This window comes from Momordica charantia, assembly GCF_013281855.1.
Source record: "Momordica charantia cultivar OHB3-1 chromosome 6 unlocalized genomic scaffold, Mcharantia_2.0 BLBB01000006.1, whole genome shotgun sequence".
In the NCBI taxonomy this organism is placed as follows: Eukaryota; Viridiplantae; Streptophyta; class Magnoliopsida; order Cucurbitales; family Cucurbitaceae; genus Momordica; species Momordica charantia.
The window spans coordinates 26,984,180-27,007,395 of record NW_028275164.1 but is presented as its reverse complement, the minus strand read 5'-3'; the positions used below and the strand labels follow the sequence as shown (position 1 = coordinate 27,007,395).

Sequence of the window (23,216 nt, the reverse complement as noted above, 5' to 3'; positions counted from 1 at the left end):
TCTTATCAATTTTTAATATGAGTATAGCTCAATAAATAAGATATTGGCTATTACTATATATATATAGTTGATTTTGCATGCGCAACTATTCTAACCGGAAAAAAAAAAGTAAAAATCAATTTTATTTTCAAAATAAAACACAACTAAAGGAAGGCATTCATTTCACTAATTAATGTCAAGATTCGATTTGATTTAAATTAATTAATTAATTGTAGTACAGCGGTAAAAACTAATTTTTTACGGACCGAAATTTAATGAATGACAGCAAACGTTTTGTATCCAAGCCTTTTGAGTGCTGTTACAGCTGTCGCTGGTCCAACGTCTGAGTCTTTTGGAAAATTGCAGGTTGAGAAATTTCACTCACAAGTTTACTTTTTTCTTTTTCCTTCTATATATAACGTAATTTTGACCTTTTTTTTTACTGTTCCTATATCACATCTAAGTTAATCTTGGATTGAATTATATAATTTTTTTAGTTCTAAAAAAGATATATCACTTTTTTTTTATTTTAAATTTTGTACTATATTTTATACTATCTATCCCATCTTTTACTACAGTAGATATATAAAGGTAAATTAAACATTTTGTTACTAAATTTTAAAAAAGGACATTAATTACCTTATTGAAATTATCAAGAGAAGAGTTTGGCTAAAATCGTCCAAAAATAATTATACCTTTTAAAATAAATAATGAATAAAATTTGTAATCTGAACTACAATATCAATACAAATTTAGAAACTAGAAAATTAATATAATTTTTATGGAATAAATATTCTTTTTGTATGAATTATGAATATGATACAATACATTAATTTTGGTTTTGTTTAAATAAAATAACCTAATAGTAAAATATTTTGTTACGATAAGAATTTGATAATTTTGACAAATTTTAGTTTATAAGATAACACAAAAAATACTTTAGTGTATTAAAATATCACAAATCTATATTTAAAAAATTAGGTTAATATATTACTATTTGGGTCATTATATTTTTAACTTTGGTTTAGTTTGATCCCCTTACTTTCAAAAGGTTCATTTTGATATATCTACTTTTAAAATTTGACAATTTTAGTCTCTATTTTCAAACTTTTTACACAAATTCTACACATAATGAAAACTATTTAATATAAAGTCATGGTTACATCTCAATAAATATATTAAGTGTAGTGTCGTGTTAAAATTATAATAGAAAAATTATATTAAAAAGAATAATAATAAAGGACCAAACGTTCATTTTTTAAAATATAGGGATCAAAACAAAACAAACATTTTGTAAGTACATCAACTAAAATAAATCAAAGTTTAAAATACTTGACTAAAATGAATATTTTAAAAGTAAAATAACCAAATAGATACCTAAATAGCAAGAGAAAGATATATTTTTGTTTTATTTAATTTAACTGTCTATATTTTTGCATGGATAATAATTTAACTATCTATATTTTTGCATGGATTTATATATAACTGTCTATATATATTTTGAAGAATATTTACAAATTTATATTATAGTTGAGAAATATTGAAAAGATCACTATATTTAGAACAACTAATACTCGAACTTAAATCAATTACATGTCAATAATCGACTTAATACAATTAAAACAAAATATTTAAAATCCAAATTTAAAATAAACATAAATATAAAATATAACCATTTATTTGATATAATTAAATATTTTTCAAATCAATGCCATCTAAATTTATACTTCAAATATAGTTTTTCAAATTCAAACTATCTAACTCTACGCCTCAAAAACAGGCTACTTAAATCTAAGCTACACAATTCTCAATATATGTGATTCTGTACCGACTTAACATTCACAGGTTCAATATATCCAAATATCCGTGATTTTGTACAAACTTAACATTCATAGGTTCAAGATATCGAGGCCAAATGTCCCTTATATTTTTTTATATATAAAAAGTATAAATCCCACTTTAAGTGGAGAATTAGAGTGCATGACGTGGACATGCGGATATTATGACTATATATTAATAGAAAAAGTTTGTTAGGATTTTTTTGGTGGCATTCGAATTCTTGTTATATTTTTATAAATTGTTTATGAGATATTTCACTCACCATAAATTTAATACGTATTCTTTTTAAAATTTAAAAAAATTATTTTATTTTTTCAAATATAACGTGTGAGTTTTCAGCGTATTTTTCATTGTATTTAATTTTAAGTTCGACGGGTAGCCATAAAAAAAAAAGAATAATTGATAGACATATATTATTGATTAAAAAAATTAGAAATTTGGACTTTTATAATCTATATTGTTGAACTAAGGCATTTAATTCGAAGGAATGAGAATAAGGAACGAGAACCAAAATTTTCATTTTCTTTTATGGTGTTTAGTCAATTGTAGGAATGAAATTAATTATTGGAATCACCTCAAACTTTGTAATCACTCCCTTGCATAGTCTCAATCTCATCATATTCATTATTCCACGTACCCCACACTTTTATAATAATTACTTTACCATTTTTACAATTTATCTCTTATCTATTAATATTTATAATTTGTTAATTAACTGTTTTACAATTTTTATTATTATTATTATTATTATGTTAATTTATATTACTAATAATTCGTCTTCTAATAATATCTCACGCAACTTTTTTAGTTGATGTGATTTTATTAAAAAATATTTAAAATTAATATTTAATTTTTTAATTTCACTTTGTTATTATTAATTAATATTAATAAAATTTTTAAAATAAAAGTCATTATTATTAATATATTATAACAATAAAATTTAATAATAATTTATATTAAATGATAGATTGTTGGGATAAAAACGTTAGTTTATGTAATTTATTTTAATTTAATTTGTTAATATTAAATAAATTGTTATAATAAAAAGTATTTATCATTAATAAAATAATAAAATAATAATATTTATTACAATATTAATTAAAAAGATTAGCACCATAATGTATTTGTCATTTGCTATAAATAAGAAATTAGTACACTAATAATTGTTATATATTTGATTCCTATTTCCATTTCCTATGATTTTATAAACAACTTTATAATATTTTGATTTTGATTCTAAAAAATTTATAGTAAACAACATTCAAGAATCTAATTGATTTTTTATTTCGATTCCTTTCCATTATGATTCATAATAAGTAAACATGACCTAAAATAAAAGAGTTTAAGTTTGATTTAGAATATACAATCTCTGTAGAAATTCTAACTTTATGCAACATTTGACCAAATATATTTATTTTATGTCATTTCCTTAAATACCTCTTAAAAAGCATATTTAGTAATTTTCTTTGTTTATCATTTATATTTTAAGAAATATTCCAAAAAATCATATGCAGGTTATACCCGTTTTCAATAAACGTGTATAAAATTCTGAACCAAATGGGCCCTTGCTCAGAAATATAATAAAACATTATATGTCACTATTTTTTATATATTCTTAAAAAATAAATAAATATTTGTAGAAATAATACATTGGGTTTTATTTTTCTTTTCAAGAAGTGTGATATTTTAAATATGGTAGTTGAGATATTGTGACTTATTTTGAATTTCGATATTTTTTTGAGTACAACATGTATGAGTGGAGTATCGAACTCTTGGTTGTGAGATATATGTCAATTACATCAAGCTATTTTATGCTCGCTTCAATTGGAATTTCTCATTTTATTATCTTTTAAAATTTGAAAATCAAATACCATGAGTATAATATACTATTTTTAGTGTCATTTTCGAAATTCCATTCAATAAATAAGTAGATATAGTTATGTATACGTTTTCTTTTATAAAATTGATAAATATATCAACATTCGGCTTTCAAATTATGGGTGCAAAAAAAAAAGGTTGATTAAAAATAAGTTTAATTATATTATTATTCTGTTTGGTTCATATATATATTTTTTGTTTATTTTGATATATTGTTGTTGATCATTTTTTTTTTAATGTTGGTTAATTTTGCGTTCAATTTTGGTACTTGTGTCTTTTAAAGGTTATAATTTTGGTTCATCTATTTTAATTTTTATCTCATTTGTTTCCATCACAATTTTAACATGGCAATTCATTCAATAAATTTTAAACTTTTATTAAAATTTTAAAAATATTTATTTAAACCAAAGGTGAACAAAAGAGTATGGTTTTTATTAGAATTTATTTAATTCTAGTCTTAAACAAAATGCAAAATTATAATTAGAGTTTGTTTTTGATTAGTATTAGAGAGTAAAAATTGCTAACACTTTTTTTTAGAAAGAAATTGCTAACACTTTTTAAATGCTAAGGTGAATATGGCAACATTTATCAAGATTTGTAATTTAACTAAAAAAACAAAAACAAAAACAAAAACGAAACCATGAATCTTTCATACTCCTCCACCTTTGAAATAAAGGGACCTAATATTTTAACCTGAGATTCAAGGAGGTTACAGTGCCAAATATTTTCCTTAAAAAATAATTAATATATACATATATATATATATATTATTTTTTTTTTTTTGAAGAAAAGAATTAAAAATATATAAGTGCAATAAAGATTTATGCAAATATCGTGGTTAAGATTAGCAGTCAATGCAAATTGTAACAGCAATTTGGAAAGTCCAAAATCGTCGATTCGATTTCTCTGTGTCTTCTCCCTCTGCATGCACTTTTTTCTTCGCGCCCTTCTCTCTCTCTCTCTCTCTCCTCGCTTTTTTTCTTCCCTCTCTCTATCACACTCCACTTCCCGCTCGATCCTTATTAACAATGAACAGTGCTAATGGTTTTATCGTGATTTAGCTCTTTGAGGACCCCCATCTTGTTTCCGTGAAACTGTGCGCGCGATTTTCTTGGTTTATTTGCTGAGTTTGGAGGTGGAACGTGAAAAGATGATCGACTACAGCCTGCCGGTAGCGAAGAGGACGAGGATGAAGCGAGCATTGGCCGGCGAGGAGCATCTGGAGCGTAGGAAGAAGAGGAAGAAGAAGAATCGGGCGGACTCCGCCAGTGCCAACATTCGAGGTCAGGTTTCGAGCGATAGATTTGGCGAGAGTAGTAAGAGGGTTAATACTTCTGAAAATTGTAGCATTAATCGTAGAATGAAGTCGGAGCCTGTTGCTTTGTCTATTGATAGTGATGAGGACAGCGTAGAGGAGATTGATGCTTCTGCATTTGGGACAGAAGGCGGGGACTCCGTCACATTTGTGGCTTCCCAGAGTTCGGGGCTTAAGAATGTGAAGAAATGTAGTACGGGTTTGAAGGGCGGAAATATTGATATAATCGATTTAGAAGACGAGGAAGAAGAAGGGTTTGATTCTGTAAATTCTAATTGCTCAATTTCTAAGTCGGCTGCTGTTGGGAAGAATGGTGGTTTTGATTGCGTTGATGTGGATAATGAAGATGGTTCCAGTGGCTTGATTTTGTGTGGCAAGGAAAACAATGATTTAGAGATATCCCCCAATAAGAGCATGAGGGGAAGTAACTCTGGTGGCTCATACAGGGCTGAGCCCACGGTAGGAGACCGAGAGAAGAGCAAGGAAAAGAATCCTTTGGGGGGAAGTAACTCTGGTGGCTCGTACAGGGCTGAGCCCACAGTAGGAGACAGAGAGACAAGCAAGGAATGTTCTTCTGATGATGGTGTGGAGAAGTTGACTGAATCGGAAGCATCATCAAGTGAAGAAGACAATGGTGACTCCAGTGATGGGACTTATGAACTAGAAAAATCAGAGGAGTCAAGTTCAGAGTGCTCTAGTTCAGAGTGCTCAAGTTCAGAAAGTGGGAAGAGTCGTGGACGTCACTGTGAAGGAACAAAAAGTAGAAGAGAAAGAAGGAAGAGGGTCAAAATTTTTGAAGGTGGTTTAAGAAGAAGAGCGTATGGACTTGACATATTCGTTGATTTCGACAAGGATGGGCGTAATAGCAATTGCAGAAATGAATATGTTAAGGTTGGTGAACAACTTAATCATGTTGCCCAAAGAACTCGCTCACGATTTAGTTCAAGGGCTACAAAAATAAATACCGATCTTGGAACTGTCAATCATCCACTCTGTATTGACGAGGAAGGGTCAGATTTTCAGTGTGATGAGGAGGAATTAGATTCTTCATCAAGGCATGACAGTACAGATTCTTGTGATAGCACTACCGATGATGAAACTTGCAAGCAAAGTACCTGGAGTAGTAAGAAGAAAACTGAGTTCAACAATCAAAGTGGTGACAAGATCTGCAAGCGAAGGACCTGGAGTAGTAATAAGAAAACTGAGGTCAACAGTCAAAGTGGTGATGATACAAACAAGGTTGAGAGCTCTCATGGTGGGAGTAAATTTTGGTTTGATGAAAGTGTACCTCGAATGAACAACTGCAACCAGAGTGAAGATTGTGAAGATTTTCGGAAAGCTCACCCAAAGAATTGCCATGAGTTTGACAATATTATTAAAAGAAAAGGCCACAGTGCATCAAAAAGCCTTCATATTTACAATATTCTCATTGATTCCATAATCGCAGACAAAGAACTGCCTTCAGATGAGTTAATTCCTCCTATAAATCAAGTCTCTGAAGGTGAGAACAGTTCCCATTTTTCTGAGATGCCTCTTCCTTTGAAGTTCTTTGGATTAGAGGAATCACGTATTCCAGAGAAGTCGGAGCATGAAAAAGAACTGGACAAACTGTGGGCAGAGCTTGACTTTGCTCTTAGATCCAGCGAGATTGGTCTGGTGGATTCTAATACAGTAGGTTCATTTCCTAGCAATCGGTTAAGCTTGCCACGTGTTATTATTTATTGTCATCATCTTCAATTTGGCCCCTCAGATTATCATGTTTGTGTCTGTGTGTTAGATTTTTGTGCTCTTTTGAAAGTTACGGGAGTTACAATTTTCGTTCTATATAGATTAAAAAGGTCTGTATTATTGGAAGTTGTCGATTTTCTTCTATAAGTTTTGGCTATTTTATTTTTGGTAATGATCTGAAGTTTTTTCAATAACGAATTGTTTGTATGTGTTAGACTTTCCCTCTCAAACTAGCTAGAGAGTTAGGAGGATTAGAATAAGACGTGTGTTTTCAGAGATTAAAAATTTGTATAACTCAATTTATTTCACCGATCAACCAAAACCTTGGAACGCTTCCTCTGAGGAACGTTGGAGGTACACTTTATTTGTTTTTCTCTAAAATTTTCTGTTAGCTGCATTCTATAAATTACATACTTTTTAAGCTCAAGATAGATGTTAATAAGAATGTAACAATCAATAGAGAATGACTGTAAATATTGACTCTTGATTAGAGTACGAAGGGCTATTAAAATTCATTGATATGGTTGCACAAATAGGTTAACAAGTTCTATGCTGCAGAGATGTTCCTCCTGTTATTTGCTCTTATTTACACTACTCAAGTACAATTCTTATATTTGCTGTTACAAATGATTATATCCTTCATGCGTTAATTATGAATTTTGAAGTGAGTGATCCACGTTAATTTGCAGGTTGAAAATGAAGATGGCTGTCCCACAAAGGTTGAGCAAGTGAATCGTTGTCTTCATGGTGATCATCGGCTCGTACTTGATGAACAAATTGGACTTAGATGCGTATGTTGTTCATACGTCAAATTGGAAATCAAAGATATTGTACCTTCTTTTGTGAGTCATCTACTTTTCTGTTTATTTATGTACGTAGTTCTGAGAAGTATCTCCCTTTTCTGTGTTTCATGTATATTCTTTTGTGAGTCGTGCACTCTTTTTTTTCTCTTTAAGATTATGTTTTAATCCGTGTATTTAATAAATGACTGGACAGCCAATTTATTGTTATTATTATTATTATTATTTTCTCTCTATGTTTGATATTACAAAACAGGTTCTTAAGATGGGTTGAGCTATTTCACTTTCATTCTCAGAGGACAGGAGTTCTATGTTATATTTTAAAAACATTTACTTTTTGGCTTGTCAAATGGCATCGTTGATGTGTTTCTTTGAAACTTCTTGGCAGTTCTTGCATCCATAACATCAAAAAAAAGAAAAAAAAAGCATTGCTATTGATATCATCTTTCTTTTTATATTTCTTTTTATGCTATCTGTTTGGTTTTTTAAAAACTTATATTCATGTATGGAAGATAATGTATGTTCTCTCGTTGGTATATGCTTGTTGACTTCTCATTATAGGATTAATGGCGTTGGTCTCTTTCAGGACAAAAACCCATATGGAAAGTCACAGAAGAGGGAATATGGCTCATTTGAGCGCGTTAAAATTGATGACCTTCAACAGGATTTTGATTGTGACCCCCATGACGGATCTGACTCACCAGCTCATTTTGGACAAACAGTGTGGGATATCATTCCTGGTCTTAGGAATAGCATGTATCCACATCAACGTGAAGGTTTTGAATTCATTTGGAGAAATATAGCTGGAGGAATTTCTCTTGATGAGTTAAGAGAAAGAAATGACTTTAACAGTGGGAGTGGATGCCTTGTATCACATGCTCCTGGTACAGGAAAAACTCGTCTATCTATTGTTTTTCTTCAGACATACATGGAATTATATCCGACATGCCGGCCAATGATTATTGCACCTTGCAACATGCTCCTTACCTGGGAAGAGGAGTTTTTGAAGTGGAAGGTTGACATTCCCTTTCATAACCTGAATAAGCGAGAGTTCTCTTTCAAGGAGAATATTGCAGCTATTAAGTTACTGATGCAAGCTTCTCCGTCACGACCAAGTCTTGCCAATGTTCGGCTTGTGAAACTGTTTTCCTGGAAGAAGGAGAAAAGCATCTTGGGAATTAGTTACAGACTGTTTGAGAGACTTGCTGGAGTTCGACTGAATACTGAAAGTGATAAGGTAAGGAAAATCCTTTTGGAGCTTCCTGATCTTGTGGTCTTTGATGAAGGGCACATACCACGCAATTCTGATAGTCTTATTTGGATGGCCTTGTCCAAAATTAAAACCGAAAGGCGCATCATCCTCTCTGGAACTCCTTTCCAGAATAATTTTACTGAGTTCTATACTACACTTAGGTTGGCTAGGCCAAGTTTGGCTGATATAAATAGTTCCAACGGTGATGAATCTCTTGACAAGAAGCGTGGACGCCCAAAAAATATCCTGAGAGGAAAGTGGGACGCTTTGATTAGTTCCCTTGGCAGAACTTCTGAAGACTTACTGGAAAGTCCTGAATTGAAAGAAATCAGAGCCTTGATCAGTCCATTTGTGCATGTATACAGGGGTAACATACTACAAGAGAAACTTCCAGGGTTGAGAAAATCTGTAGTTATGTTACAGCCAGCAGAGCTGCAGAAGAGTCTTCTTCAGAGCATTCAAGTGAGGAAGAATCCTTTAGAAGTGGAATATGCTGAGTCCTTGATCTCCGTACACCCTTCCCTGATATTGAAATGTGATAAAGAAGATGTTGCTATTGACAAGGATATGTTAGAGCGGAGTAGATTGAATCCTGAATTGGGAGTGAAAATACAGTTTGTCCTGGAAATTATTCGCCTGAGTAAACCTTTGAATGAAAAAGTTTTAGTTTTCAGCCAATACATTGAACCATTGTCCTTGATAGAAGAACATCTTAAGTCTCATTGGAATTGGACTGAAGGGATAGAGCTTTTTCATATGAGTGGAAAACTTGATGTAAGGAAACGACAATCCTTAATAAATACCTTCAACGATCCGACGAGTGAAGTTAGGGTATTGCTTGCATCGACAAAGGCTTGCTCGGAAGGTATAAACCTTGTTGGGGCTTCAAGGGTAGTTTTACTTGATGTTGTATGGAATCCCTCAGTGGAAAGGCAAGCTATATGCCGTGCATATAGACTTGGGCAGAAAAAAGTTGTCCATGTCTATCATCTCATTACTTCTGGGACAAGGGAACAGAAGAAATACAGTCAAAAAGTGAAAAAAGATCGATTGTCTGAGTTAGTTTTCTCTCCTGAACAGAACAACAATCAGGTAAAGTTGTCATCTACAGATCTGGATGACATAATTTTGGAAGCAATACTTCAACATGAAAAGCTTAAAAATATATTCCTAAAAATATACCAGTCAAAGGAGTCCAGCATGAGTGAGAATTTTGGCTTGGTAGAGAAAAGCTGTGAAAATGTCCTCACCAACTGAGTTGTTGAACCTGATGCTCTTATCCTTGGTTTTGAAGTTCGATGCACTTTTGGACATTTTATCGGCAGGCATAAAGTTGATGTACAGTGTTATTTTTGGGCACTGGTAAGTCTCGATTCTCAATAAATTTGTGTAGTAATCACTTTACCTATTTTTAATTCTAGCTATTAGTTTCGAACTCTTTAAATTTAAGAAGTAAATGTTGGTAAATTCTGTTTAGTAAATCACTTTACCTATTTTTACTTGTAGTTACTAGTTTTAGTTCTTAGCTCTTTAGTTTGAAGGGAATTGAAGACCCAAGTATATTACCTAATGGATATGTAAATGGCAAATCTGTCAAGCTTAGGGAAGTTCCCTACTTAAATATTCTCCCAACTGTAATTAAGTTGATTCTCCCGTGTTAGCCAAGGCATAGGTGTTGTGAATAGAGGTAAGAAAGCTGTCAACAGAAAATAAGCTGCCAGGGTACCCTACCCTTAAAATCCCTTTTTAGCCTCCCTAGACTAAAGTATTTAGTATTGGGGCCTATCATTAACCTAAGTCTAACTATGTAGTTTCTTATGAAAATGACTTGGAAACATGGATGAAATATTTGGCCTGCTATATGTGAGATCTTAGGGAGAGCTCTTTCTGTTTCTGAAAACTTGCCATGTGGAAGTAAATGCTCATAACATTCTATGAACAAACATATGTGACATTTAGCATCCCTTTTTTCAGCCTTGGATTCTACCATCTGCAACTCTGCAAGTCTGTCATTTTTGTGTTCGAATTGCAGATTTACGCACCCTTCTTGCAAGAGTACCGTCGGAAGCATTTTCTAACTTGCATCTCATTTTTTGATGAATCCATTAGGTGGGGTAATTGCCACTTTTGGTCCCTTTATATTTTTTGGAGTGCTTAATTTTTTGAAGCAGCCATTCAGACATTCTGTGTAAATTCCACTACTCAATGTACAGTGACATTTGGATAACTTACCCAGAAAGAACTGCAGATTCTTGGAAAGCCGTTATGTTAGAAAGTATATAAGTTCAGATTTGCTTTTGTGAACTTGAAAAAACTGTTAGTGAAAAGGAAATGTTAACACAATTTCTTTGTTTGTAGGTTCTTTTTTCCCTTCTAATATTTGCTACTTGCATCGATGTTGTAATCCCAATATTAATGTTCGGGGTAAAGATTCGAACTTTCGACATTTTCGTTGATGATATATTCTTTAACCATGCTCAAATCGGCAACCTTAATATTAATATTACTGTATTGGTCTGATTGGGTCCATAGACACTATAGTTTTATAATACAAATGTTACTTGGAAATTGATGTACTGAATGAGATTCAATGATATTATAGATTGAGTTGGCTTGGACAATTTTGGTTATTTATATTAATGTTATCAAGAAAAAAATAGTACACAAAGGTAGAGGTTGAATGATCTGTTGACAAATTTTTACATATTGAGTAAATTGAAATTATAAAATGCGGGTGTACAAGCAATTACATTGTAAGCATTTTATTATTATTATTATTATTTTGTGGGATCGGATAAGCAAAAGAAATTGGTCGTGGCATTAGAAGGAATTTTTATTTTTTGAAACAAAAAATTAGTTTCTTTAATTAGCATTTTATTGAAAGAGTATTGTATTTCACTCTCTTCCGGCTAAGAATGTGATCATGCAACATTTGCTAGAAAATTATACACGCATTCAACATATTGTTTTCAGATTTTATTTGATAAGAATTTTACGTTTTGTTTTAAAAACTATTTTCGAAATTTCAGTCGATGTGAAGAACAAAACATAAGTTTCAAAAACTTATTTTATTTCTAAGTTTTGATTAATATAAAAATTTTAAATTTAGATTATTAGTTTTAGTTTGTGAACAATAAAATAAATAAAGTATAAACTCACAAACGATTCTCAACTATCCCAACTTTTAATTAAAAAAAGATATATATTAAGCATTACAAAATTATAGTTTTTTTTTTCTGGAAATATAATTTTGAGTATAATAAAAGTTCCACAAACATAGCTCATAAATAATGTTATAAAGTAATTTTTTTGAAAAATTAGTACAATCAAAATGGAAAGATTCAGATCTACCAACTTTACTAGTGTCATGGTTGAATTATACTAAAGTTAATATAATAAAAACGATAATGATGTCAATTATAAATTCTACAGTTTGGTCAATACACCACTAATTTTGAGTGGTTAGTTAATATGAGTTTAGTAACTATATTTCTGACCAATAGATGATACCACTAAAAAAAATTCTCTTAGATTAAATATAGTCCGTATCTACATCTCACATGTTGTAGTACTCGAGGAATAAAAATAAAATCCGAATCTACATCTCACATGTTGTAGTACTCGAGGAATAAAAATAAAAAACATATATCCACCCTCTTAAATAAAATTAAATGAAAAAGAAAAACATGTAGTTTATGGCCAGTGGCCCAATTAGATTCGTCGGCTCATGGGTTTAAGAAAATGTGGCCCAAAAGTTGGCTATGAAAATAGAAAATGAAGAAAAAGAAATTCCGTTGCCGGGAATCGAACCCGGGTCTCTCGGGTGAGAGCCGAGTATCCTAACTAACTAGACTACAACGGAGATGTTTAATTGTGAGATGAAAATAAGAAATGATTTTAAGTTTAACCTGTTTTGCCTCCCCAATTCTTCTGATTGTAATAAAACAAATTTCTAGGTTTCTCTGCTTCAAGTTCTTCCCAGTTTCTCCAAATTTTCTTCCGGCGATCCTGTATTCAACTAACCAACCATGGTAATTTCTCTCCCTTCGATTCACTGGCACGTAAAATTGTCTATGATTTCTATTTCTACGGAAAGGCACTTCTCTGAAATTATTCACTTTATTCGTTAGTTCATATAAGAACAGTGTTCAGTTGGAGATGCAATTTTTTTTTCTTCCTATTAGGTGAAGTTCTACTACGTAATTTTCACGATTCGGTCGACTGTTTATTTTCTATTGGGCACCGAGACATTGCATTGTTAGTTTCTGCTCAACAGTTTTAGTTATTTTTCTTTTTAATTAAAGACAACCTGAGAGATTTGGCTTCTTTTTTTCATATTTAATTGTTAAATCAGTTACATTTTTTTTCTCCTTTTCAAGATTTGAATCAGTGCCATTGGATTACCGGTACGACATAACTTGTAATTACGAAAAGAGAAAGCATAAAAAGTCTTTGAATTTGTAAATGTATCATGACTCACCGAGTATTTGGGGTTAAATTTATCGTTCATGGTTGTATTGAACTTCAAAGGTTGATTTGTGGCATTTTGAAGTTTCATGGCTTGCTCCAGTTAAGGATCAAATGCTTTTTGCTGCAATTAACTTGTATCCGAAGCTAGGGGAGTAGTTGATATTAGCTGTACTATGGCAAGAGATCAGCAGGAACTATGCTGCTTGCATTTGTTGCTTTGAGTTTTCTAATCTTCTTTCTTTATTACACACTTCTTATGCACTTTTACGTGTCTATCAATGCCCCTCACCCTCACCCTCACCCTCCTACTCAAATATCCTTGGATTTCTTATATGCATCGAAATGGTTAACATTCTTTTGGTGGGAATTGAGTTTTACATTCATATTCTTTCAACGTAAAGTGTTTTAAACTGATTCCTTTCTCTTACCAGAAAGAGAACCAAGAAGGCAGGCATGGTTGGAAAATATGGTACTATTTAAAAATTTCAATTCACGCTTTATTATTTTTAGTATATTGGAGCTTACATGATTATTTTCGCAGAGAATGCCTTTTTCTATTATCATTACTCCGCATCTAGTCCAGTCTGAATTTATTTACTCTTTGTTGCGCCCTAATTGCTAGAATATTATATCTATTTCAGGGATTGCTCAATGAGTTGCTTCATTCTTATGATAGAATTAGAATGCTATCCTTGTATCCTGTTTGAGCTCTATTGTTATGTAGTGTTTTTACTTGTTTGGTTTTCCTCTTACAAAAGTCATTGACGACCATTGACGACCTTTAAGACAAAGGGACAAGTCCAAAAAATTATTAGCACCAAAGGAGAGAGAAGTTTCCTCTGTAGAAAACAAACCTTTCAAAACGGATTCCCCTGTCCTGGTATAGAAAATAAAGTGGTACCATTGATGGTTTTGGTGGTAATATTTCCCTAAAATGTTTTTTTTGAGATGTGAGTCGATATACATCAATATCATCACAAGCCCATATTTCTCGACTTTTGAAGATCCATGCTTAGTATTGGGATTATAATTACAAGCCTGTGTATAGCATACGCTAGTTGGATCATTTTCTGCATGGAGGATTTTCTTTTATTCTTTTCTTTTCTTAAATTCTGTTGTTGTCAGGTACCCAATATGGGGCCAGTCTACGGAAGCAGATTAAGAAGATGGAAATCAGTCAGCATAGCAAATACTTCTGTGAGTTCTGTGGAAAGGCAAGTAGTTTTCTTTCGTTTCCTAGTCACTTCTTCATTCTCAAAGTATATGCTTCCTACTTTGCAGTATGCAGTGAAGAGAAAGGCAGTTGGAATTTGGGGCTGCAAAGATTGTGGTAAAGTTAAAGCCGGTGGTGCCTACACTCTCAAGTAAATGATAAATCCTTTTTGTTTTCTTTTCTTGTTTTTTGTTACTTGAAATATGAATCGCTTTGATTTTAACGTTATTTTTGGTACCTTTGACAGCACTACTGTGACAGTGAGGAGCACTATTAGGAGATTAAGAGAGCATACTGAAAGTTAAGCCGACCCTTTTTCTTTTAGATTTCTCTTTGTTCCAGGCATGGTTATTTAAGACAAAGTGGAAGTTTTCCTTTTCTCCTCTTCAGATACTGACCAATTTCTTGTAATGGATTCTATTGATCGTCAATTGAGTTTTGAATATTTATAAATTCATACTTTTGACAGAACACTTTTTTTCTTTTTTTCCTTATTTCGTGAAAGAATTTTGGTCATTTATAAGAATATACCGAATTCATTGTACTTTGATCCGTGAAAGATTTTGTCCTCATCTTATCCCATTTCTCGATATTGGAGATTTTGCATAGGTTCATGGAATATTTATCGTGTTCTCGAAGATTTAAAAAAGAAAGATGACCCGTCGTCGACCATCACAACCTTTTTTAGTTCAACTTTGACCGAAGTTAGAAATTTACGTCTTAATAGGGTGGAGGATCGAAATCGCAAGCTTTGGTGAATTCTCATGATTTGATAAATCTGAAACCAAAATAATAAATTACAAAATATATTATAAAGGAAGAAGCACTACCAACGCAATGGGTTCACTGTAAACTTTAGCTTCTTTAATTTGTACCCATTGTTATAGCAATTAAAAGAAAAACTTTTATAAAGATTATTAGAGCGTTTTTTCTTATAGAACTATTCTCGTTAGTAGATCAACATGTGAAAATGAAGATTCGAATTATGAAAAAAAATGACTTAACCAATTGAATTAAAATTTTTATAAAGATTATTAGAACATTATTTCTTATATAATTAACTAAACATACTTTCTTTTTAGTAGATCAACATATGAAAAATGAAAGTTCGAACCTAGAATTTTTTTATCGAAAAAATATAACTTAACTAATTGAATTATGCTCTAAATTGGCAACTTTGTAAGGTGAAAGGATATAAATCATGATCGTATCGTTTCTGTCCCCTATGATCTCAAGACAAGAAATTTCAAAGCAAAAGGGAGATTAAAAACACTAATCAATGAAAATCTTTTTGTTGTACCTTCTAAAGCAACAAAGTTCAATCAATCAAATACTACCCGAGTACATATGGCTATCAAAGAACACTAATCACCACACTCCATCAGCGGTAGATGATAAATTTCATACACCACTTATTGTTTTCCATATTATTAACATTTAAGAATGGTGTGAAGTCAACAAAATAAAATAATATATAACTTAATGAATCGTTAAACAGAAGGAATAGGTACCTACAACTACAATGCTAGAAATTTTCCTTGAACAAAGATAATCTTGAAAAAAGGAACAAGCCATTGACTATTGCTTCCAAGTTGAAAGCAATTGGTGTAGTTACTTCACAAGGAATAACCTTGCGCCTATCCACTATGAACAGTTCAGGTCAAACAAATTCACAAAAGTTTAAAAGATAAATACAAGATAAGGCATCGTGACAAGCTATATTTGAATTGTCATTAATCAAACTGTTAGGTGCAGAAACAGAGGAAACAAGATAGTAATCTCCATACTTAACCTACCAAAAAGTGATTTTTTCTCTCCTTTTTTTGGGGGGTGGGGGAAGAAATTCTAAAGAAGCTCACCAAATACGAGCCATCATGAGAATTGGCACCTCGATTCACATGGGGTAGACGAATGCTTCATTCCACATTCAGACGCAGATAATGGAGGAATCTTCTTCATTATTATTCTCAAAGGAGGCATCTGCTAAACTAATTCTCAAAGCATGTCCTCCAACTGAGAAGAAGTTTCAGCAAACAGAGATGGATGCATAGAACTCACCCAAGTGAATGGCTTTAAGTTTCAGCTTCATGGCTTGTGGATCTTGAATCCGAACACTCTCGGAACGTAACCCTGAACGGCTTTTTGTGGCTTAAGGTGTCCATATGTCATCAGGAAGAGGTGAGGAAATGTAGTTCCAAAATAAGCTCCATCAATGTCTATATAGAGTTAAAGAAACTTAAGAAGTATACCAAAAGACGAGCTTGTGAAGACTGCTGTCAGTTTGATCCTTATCATTCACAATATATATAGCTTAAATGCAATTCAGTGATGGGAAACAAGTTTTGTCTAGGCAACTGAAGTATATGCTTAAAATGCATGTGTTACAAAATCTGAAAAATCGAGAACTTCAGTTTCGAATAAGAATAAACATGACGTAGACAGTAATTTTTTGAAGTCTCGTCCACAAATTACCACCCATTGGTCAAAGTCAGTTTACAGTTCGGACAGAATGATGGCTATCATCCTTCCTCCACCAAAAAGGAGGTAACAAAGAAACTTCAAAAATATGAAGGTAGGATCATATAATTCTAAACTACATTTTCGATCGTGTCACATTTTCTTTTCAACAAGTAATACGTTCCCATTACTTATCAAATCCAAAGGAACATGACTACAACTAACCATTTGAGAATAACTCCCCGTTAGACCAAACACTAATAATGATATCTTACCTGTCAAGATTTTTCAACAAACTCTAAGGAATCAAACTCAAAGAAATGATCACGAGGGCCTGGATGACTTAATGAGGGATGATTGTAGAGGTAAATTGATAACAAATGTGCAATGTGCATGCAAGTAGTCAAACATACGATCATGAAAATAAAGGATACTACCTTGATACTTTGATCGAGGATAATAAATATCCTCACATCTTGGACAGTATATCTTGACGGTGCTTGATCTGGGAATGTCTGATTGACCAACAGGAAGACAGGGTTGTCCACAGCAGTAGACTCTAGGGCATCTCCCGAAGTCATAATTCTTGTACTTGTCCAGCTGTGAAAATCATAATGGATTATCTGCCTGGCTCATCATAAGCACAAAAATAGAAGACGACCCAAAAGAAGATTCTCACCATAGCAGCCATGCCTTTACTTGTCAATATGTATCTCGCATGAATTAGACCGTAAAGCATTTCAGCTGCAGATTCAATTAGTTCATTCTGTTCCTCTGTAAACATATCACCTGCACATTTCACCCGTACAATTTTATTTGTGACAACCAACACCCGAATGAGAGATGAAGCTAAAACAAATACTGCCAATACGCCCCCAATTCTAAAAATTTTCATGACTTCCAATATCCAATCCCATTGATAGCTTCCTTTGCATTGTCGGGCATGAGCAATTTTGTTCCAGAACTAATAGTCGTTTTGAGATACTTACAACTTAAAAATATCTTCTAGTGACAAAAATACTGGTATTAACTATATAATAGAGCACACTTAGAAGGTGCTTTTAGATTTATGCATTTGTTGGAAGAGATCTTCTCAATAAATGATTTCTACGATATGTATATACTTGAACAAAGCAAGGCCAAACACATCTCAGAATACTATGCATTAACCATACCATTAGAGGACTCAACATCCAGAATCAAATCAAGAGCATAATCATAATATGGAACTTGGCTGCTTAAACCACAAAGGTTAAAGTCATCTTGTATATAGTCATCATCCACTTCACAAAAGAACTCATTTCCTCGCAGATTACAAAACCATGAAATCCAAGACGTATCATCACCATCAGATCCACTGACATCTGACTCTTCACTGTCAGTCTCAGATTCCTCTACAATTAACCAAGAGATCATAAGTTTAAAAATAATGAACTACAATAAAATATTTAATATAATCATATAGTGAAAAATTTATAAAGAAAATTTTATTCAACTCTTGAAAAATAAACAATCAGCCATCAAAGCATAAATTTTGGATAATTTTTGTCTCTGCAAGTCAATAATGCCCGTTGTCCACTGAGTAATTACTAATATGTTCTTTGTTCTAGTTACATACTGGTGCTATAAAAGAATGGTAAAGAAAGCAAAAGTTGAAGAATAATCTTGGACAGCAAATTATCACGAATAACATCTATATCAACATTTAAGAACCTGTCCCAACAGATCACAGCATGTGAAGTTAAAAAAAAATAATAATAATCACCATCAGCCAGTTGAGACTAAATTATTCCACAAAAATTGCAGGCTTTATTCTAACCTCTCTCATCAGCCAATAATCACTACCAGAATGCATTAGCGGTGACAAAATTCATTCTAATCAAGTATTTAATTATTCCACAAAGTATTGCAGGCTTTATACCACCAGCAGATGGTGAAATTAAACTATGTCGACAAATGAGAATGATTTGAATTTTTGACGTTTTGTCTCTTAATTAGAAACTATGCAAACAATGCATCGAGATATTTTTTTCAAACAAAAAAACTTTACAAAAAGAAAGGCACTCTGGAAGATCATTAGAATAATAATCAGCGCTTCACGTTGGAAGGCTTGAACTGGTCCCCCGTCTCTGCTCAGTGGAATGGTCAGCTCAAATCTCCCTTTGATGAGATTGAAATCTATAGTGCTATTTACAGTCTAGGGCTCTCAAAATCCCCCGGTTCGGATGATTTTACAAATTAGCTTTTTTTTTTTTTTTTTTTTTTTTAAATTGTGGAACATTGTGAAACATGATCTAGTAGCAGTGTTCCACGATTTTTGAAAACTGGATCATCAACAAATGCACTAATGAAACCTATATTTTTGATCCCAAAGAAAGCTAATGCGTCCAAGGTGAGTGATTTTAGACCTATTAGCCTAATGACCTCTCTTTACAAGATTTTGGCTAAGTGCTGGTAAAGCGCTTGAAGAAAGTTCTCCCTCTCATTATTGATAACGCACAGGCAGCCTTTGTAGAGGGTCGTCAAATCTTAGATGCCATCTTAGCAGCGACTAAAGCAATGGGGGACCATAAGTTAAGGAAGAAAAAAGGTCCTTTTACTGAAGCAAAGCTAAACCTGGAGAAGGCTTACAAAAGGTAGACTGGTCTTTCTTGGAAGTCGTTCTTAGAGTTAAAAGGTTTTGGGCAAAGATGGAAGAAGTGGATAAGGGGTTGTGTCTTAGTGACTAACTTTTCAAACTTCATTAATGGGTGCCCTAGAGCTAGGATTTTGGCCAAAGGGAGCCTCAGACAAGGGAATCCCCCCTTTCCCCTTTCTTTTTTACCATTATAGGGACTCTTTGAGTCACACTATTCACTCTTGCAACAAAAGGTGCATCCTCAAAGGTTTTAGACTCGAGGGAGGAGAGGTGGAAGTTACGCACCTACGATTTGCTAATGACACCCTTATTTTCTGCCCGGGTAAGATAAAATGTCCGGGAACTGGTAGTTTGTCCTTAAGGTATTTTTGTGTGGCTCGGGCTGTCCCTAAACTTGGATAAGACCTCTTTAATTGGAATAAACATCAGCGTAGGGTGATAGAGTCCACAGCTAATAGCGAAGCAAAGCCGAGAACCTTCCTATCTCCTATTTGGGTTTCCCTTTGGAGCCTAGAGGAAACCAAAAGTCTGGTTCTTTTTGGGAGCCACTGGTGGACAAGATGAGGGCTAAGCTAGAGAAATGGCATGACCTTTCTTTGTCAAAAGGGGGAGACTCACCTTGGTGCAAGTTGTCCTTAACAGCCTCCCTCTTTACTATTTCTCTTTGATGGAAGCCCCCTATTATTTACAATTTCTCTTTGCTCGAAGCCCCCATTAAAATTATTTTGCTCCTGGAGAAAATTGTGAGACTTTATATGGTGTGGGAGAAGCTACAAAGCAGGTAGTCATTTAATTAGCTAGAAAAAGACTTCTTTGCCTGTAGATTATGGTGGCCTAGGGGTAGGCTCCTTAAAACATAGGAGCTCTTCTCTCCTAATGAAGTGGTTGTGGAGATTTACTCAAGAAAAGGATTCCTTGTGGAAAGCCCTGGGTTGACATAAGCAAAAAGATGGGTTTCTTCTCTTCCTTTGTGAAGCTTGTGGTTCGAACGGAAGAAAAATTCGCTTATGGGGAGATTATTGGGCTGGACCTATACCCTTGGCTTCTAGATTCCGTAACTTGGATTCCATCTCTTTGAAAAAGAATGCCAACATTGCATATTGTTGGTCGACTGTTCATTTAACTTGGGACTTGGGCATTAGAAGAGGTATTTTTGATAGAGAGATGGCGAGCTGGATTGACTTGACTGATATTTTGGAAAGACTGCGTCTGGGGGAAGGGGAGGATACGATCATCTGGTCCCTTGAAAGGGGAGGCTCCATCTCTCTACGAAGTCAGCATTCCTATCCCTTACTAAACCTGATGTTCCGACACAAAGACAGTGGCAGAGCCTCATTTGGAAGACCCTTGTTCCCAAGAGAGTGAAATTCTTCATTTGTTCTTCTCTGTACAGAGGCATCAACACTTCACAGAGGCTTCAGAGAAGATTCTCCCATTGGATTTTGTCTCCTGCAGTCTGCTTTCTTCGTAAAAGGGGGAGGATTCAATTGATCAGTTGCTTCTTCATTGTCCCTTTACTTTTAAGCCTTGGACTTTTTATTTTTAAGGAGTTTGGCATTCCTACCTGCCTCCCTAAGAAGGGTGATGGGTGGATATTGGAATCTTTAGCGGGCTTAAGGTTCAAAGGAAAAGCCAAGGTTTTGTGGCGTTGTGCCGTGAAGGCGGTGTTACGGACTACATGGAAGGAAAGAAATCAAAGAGGTTTTGAGGACAGTTATAGTTCAGAAAGGATTCTTTTGTGGATAGTATTCGGTACTTAGCTTCTGGGTGGAGTGCTAGATACAAAGTCTTTTGTAATTACGGCTTCCCCATGATTATTAGAAACTGGATGGCCTTTTTATAATTGTTCTTCTTGGGGAGGCATTCTCTCCACCCCTCGCCGTTGTCTTCTTTGTGCAGTGGTTTCTTATTAAAAGAATAAAATGAATAACTGCCGCCGTCATGGGAAGTGTACGCTATTGCTAAAGGTAGTCTTCAAAATCTTCCTTCCATTGGCACAAGGCCTAAAATTATTGGTACCAGTTGACGCAATATACCACAAAATCGAACTCTATGTACTATCGGATCCCTGAATTCCCAAAACAACACGAGAGAAAAAATTATGAGACGAAGAAGAAGAAGAAGGAGAGGAAAGCAAGGTCAAATTCGAGATACCCGCGACTTGTATACGAAGCTAAAAACCCCCAAATTCAAATCTGAGCAAAAACAGCTGAAACTAATAACAAGTTAAGAAGAAAAATCGACGTATAAAAAGTTTCTCCAGAAAACGAAGAAACCAATAGAAAAAGAGAAAAAAGAGGAAAGAGGAACCACCAGAGCAGTTGGTCTTGGAGAGGGACGCAGAGCGAGAGTCTCTCTGATCAGAGGGCGGCTTCCCCATCAAGACCGACTGGGCGGCGGCGGCGGGCTTATCCTTGCCGTTAATCACGGTGCGAGAAGTGGAGGGCGAGGATCGCTCGAGCTGCTTATCGAGAGCCTCGTTGATACGCTTCCGATCGATGGGAGTGACGTCCAGCTTGGAAGCGCCACCGGCAGCTCGGTCCCGGTGCATCGTCGGCGATAGATGGCCGGAAAAACAGTCGGAGATGGGGCTAAATCCGTGGGAAAAACATGCCCGGAAAGGGGAAATCGAGAAGAAGAAGAAGAAGACGGAAGAAGCAGAAGGATTGCTAAATGGAATCTGTGAGAGAGAAGGAGTGAGAGAGCAGAGGCATTATGTGTAGATTAGATTAGATTAGATATCGTCTGGGATTCGAAAAGCTTAGCTTACGAAGAAGAATGACACAGAACGCCGAAGGGCGACGATTAAATCTATACAACGCTTTCCTATACGGTTCACGATAAATCGGCAGCGACAACTCGCCTCCTTTTCTTTATATATGTACCTTTTTTTTTTTCAGTTCTTAATTAATATTAATAATTAATTATAATGCTTTCCTATTAAACATCTATGTATTTTTAGTTTTCATTTATATCGGTTGTTCAATAACTTTAAAATATTTATTTTGATTATTATAATGTGGGTTCATTTTAGGCCTATATTTTTAAAAGGGTCATATTGTATTTAGGGTCGCCATTTCGATCTCTTATTTTATTTTTAATTATACTTTTTAATATATTTTTTGAAATGTAATCATGATTTTATATTAAAGAATTTCCGTTATGTATAGAATTTGTGTTAAAATTTTGTAAACAATAACTAAAATAATCTTTTTTTTTAAATACCTGGATCAAAATAAATATTTTAAAAGTATATAAACTAAAATGAATCAACGTTGAAGATATAGAGACAAAAAATAAATATTTTAAAATAGAAAATCGAAACAAAATTGAAAGTACAAATATCAAAATAGTATTTTAACCAATATTCTATCCATTGCGATCTAAGACCATGCATATTATTATTATTATTTTTCTGGCACGGTTATTATTATAATTAAATAAATAATACATTTGTGGAATGTTTTCAAGAATTAATTATAGTTTATGGTCTAAAATGGCGTGTCAAAAATCTATTGGCAGTTGGAATTATAGAGATGTTATTTTTTTTCCTTCACATCTATTAAGACAATTTTCTTATTGGATTTCAGAAAAACAAAAAACAAAGATAAAATAAAACGAGATTCTTGCCAATTTATCTTTTTAGT

General features: G+C 33.5%; 3 protein-coding genes and 1 non-coding gene across 7 annotated transcripts; 2 read left to right on the top strand and 2 right to left on the bottom strand.

Annotated features, from left to right (window-relative positions):
- Positions 1–4,563: 4,563 nt before the first annotated feature.
- Positions 4,564–11,050, top strand: LOC111026121 (SNF2 domain-containing protein CLASSY 4-like). Of its 3 annotated transcripts, none has more exons than XM_088124732.1 (4): positions 4,564–6,682; positions 7,429–7,581; positions 8,126–10,153; positions 10,901–11,050. In XM_088124732.1, the coding sequence occupies exons 1-3, from the start codon at positions 4,847–4,849 to the stop codon at positions 10,046–10,048; spliced, it is 3,912 nt and encodes a 1,303-aa protein (XP_087980858.1). In that variant the 5' UTR covers positions 4,564–4,846; the 3' UTR covers positions 10,049–10,153; positions 10,901–11,050. The 3 variants fall into 3 exon arrangements, with proteins under 3 accessions (XP_087980858.1, XP_087980857.1, XP_087980856.1); XM_088124731.1 differs by having other exon boundaries at positions 10,824–11,050; XM_088124730.1 differs by having other exon boundaries at positions 10,766–11,050.
- A 1,530-nt stretch (positions 11,051–12,580) lies between these two features.
- TRNAE-CUC (transfer RNA glutamic acid (anticodon CUC)) lies at positions 12,581–12,653 on the bottom strand. The gene has a single exon. It is a non-coding gene; the product is annotated as a tRNA-Glu (tRNA).
- A 609-nt stretch (positions 12,654–13,262) lies between these two features.
- On the top strand, positions 13,263–14,945 carry LOC111023129 (large ribosomal subunit protein eL43). Its single transcript, XM_088125272.1, has 5 exons — positions 13,263–13,321; positions 13,693–13,730; positions 14,387–14,475; positions 14,543–14,625; positions 14,722–14,945. Exons 1-5 carry the CDS (start codon positions 13,263–13,265, stop codon positions 14,777–14,779), a joined length of 327 nt encoding a protein of 108 aa, XP_087981398.1. The 3' UTR covers positions 14,780–14,945.
- Positions 14,946–16,180: 1,235 nt separating this feature from the next.
- Positions 16,181–22,414, bottom strand: CKB2 (casein kinase II beta chain 2). 2 transcript variants are annotated; one of them, XM_022302548.2, is made up of 5 exons: positions 21,883–22,414; positions 18,107–18,325; positions 17,611–17,720; positions 17,366–17,531; positions 16,181–16,690 (listed from the first exon to the last, which is right to left on the bottom strand). In XM_022302548.2, exons 1-5 carry the CDS (start codon positions 22,118–22,120, stop codon positions 16,560–16,562), a joined length of 864 nt encoding a protein of 287 aa, XP_022158240.1. In that variant the 5' UTR covers positions 22,121–22,414; the 3' UTR covers positions 16,181–16,559. The 2 variants fall into 2 exon arrangements, with proteins under 2 accessions (XP_022158240.1, XP_022158247.1); XM_022302555.2 differs by having other exon boundaries at positions 17,369–17,531.
- Positions 22,415–23,216: the final 802 nt, after the last annotated feature.

Excerpts from the sequence above, each read along its gene's own strand:
- CKB2 (XM_022302548.2), bottom strand. The coding sequence starts at position 22,120 with ATGCACCGGGACCGAGCTGCCGGTGGCGCTTCCAAGCTGGACGTCACT. Across the intron at positions 18,326-21,882 it reads CTCCAAGACCAACTGCTCTG|AGGAATCTGAGACTGACAGT; the intron begins GTGGTTCCTCTT and ends GGTTAATTGTAG. Across the intron at positions 17,532-17,610 it reads GTAAAGGCATGGCTGCTATG|CTGGACAAGTACAAGAATTA; the intron begins GTGAGAATCTTC and ends TGATTTTCACAG.
- LOC111023129 (XM_088125272.1), top strand. The coding sequence starts at position 13,263 with ATGACTCACCGAGTATTTGGGGTTAAATTTATCGTTCATGGTTGTATT. Across the intron at positions 13,322-13,692 it reads GGTTGTATTGAACTTCAAAG|AAAGAGAACCAAGAAGGCAG; the intron begins GTTGATTTGTGG and ends TTCTCTTACCAG. Across the intron at positions 14,476-14,542 it reads TCTGTGAGTTCTGTGGAAAG|TATGCAGTGAAGAGAAAGGC; the intron begins GCAAGTAGTTTT and ends CCTACTTTGCAG.
- LOC111026121 (XM_088124732.1), top strand. The coding sequence starts at position 4,847 with ATGATCGACTACAGCCTGCCGGTAGCGAAGAGGACGAGGATGAAGCGA. Across the intron at positions 6,683-7,428 it reads GTCTGGTGGATTCTAATACA|GTTGAAAATGAAGATGGCTG; the intron begins GTAGGTTCATTT and ends GTTAATTTGCAG. Across the intron at positions 7,582-8,125 it reads AAGATATTGTACCTTCTTTT|GACAAAAACCCATATGGAAA; the intron begins GTGAGTCATCTA and ends GGTCTCTTTCAG.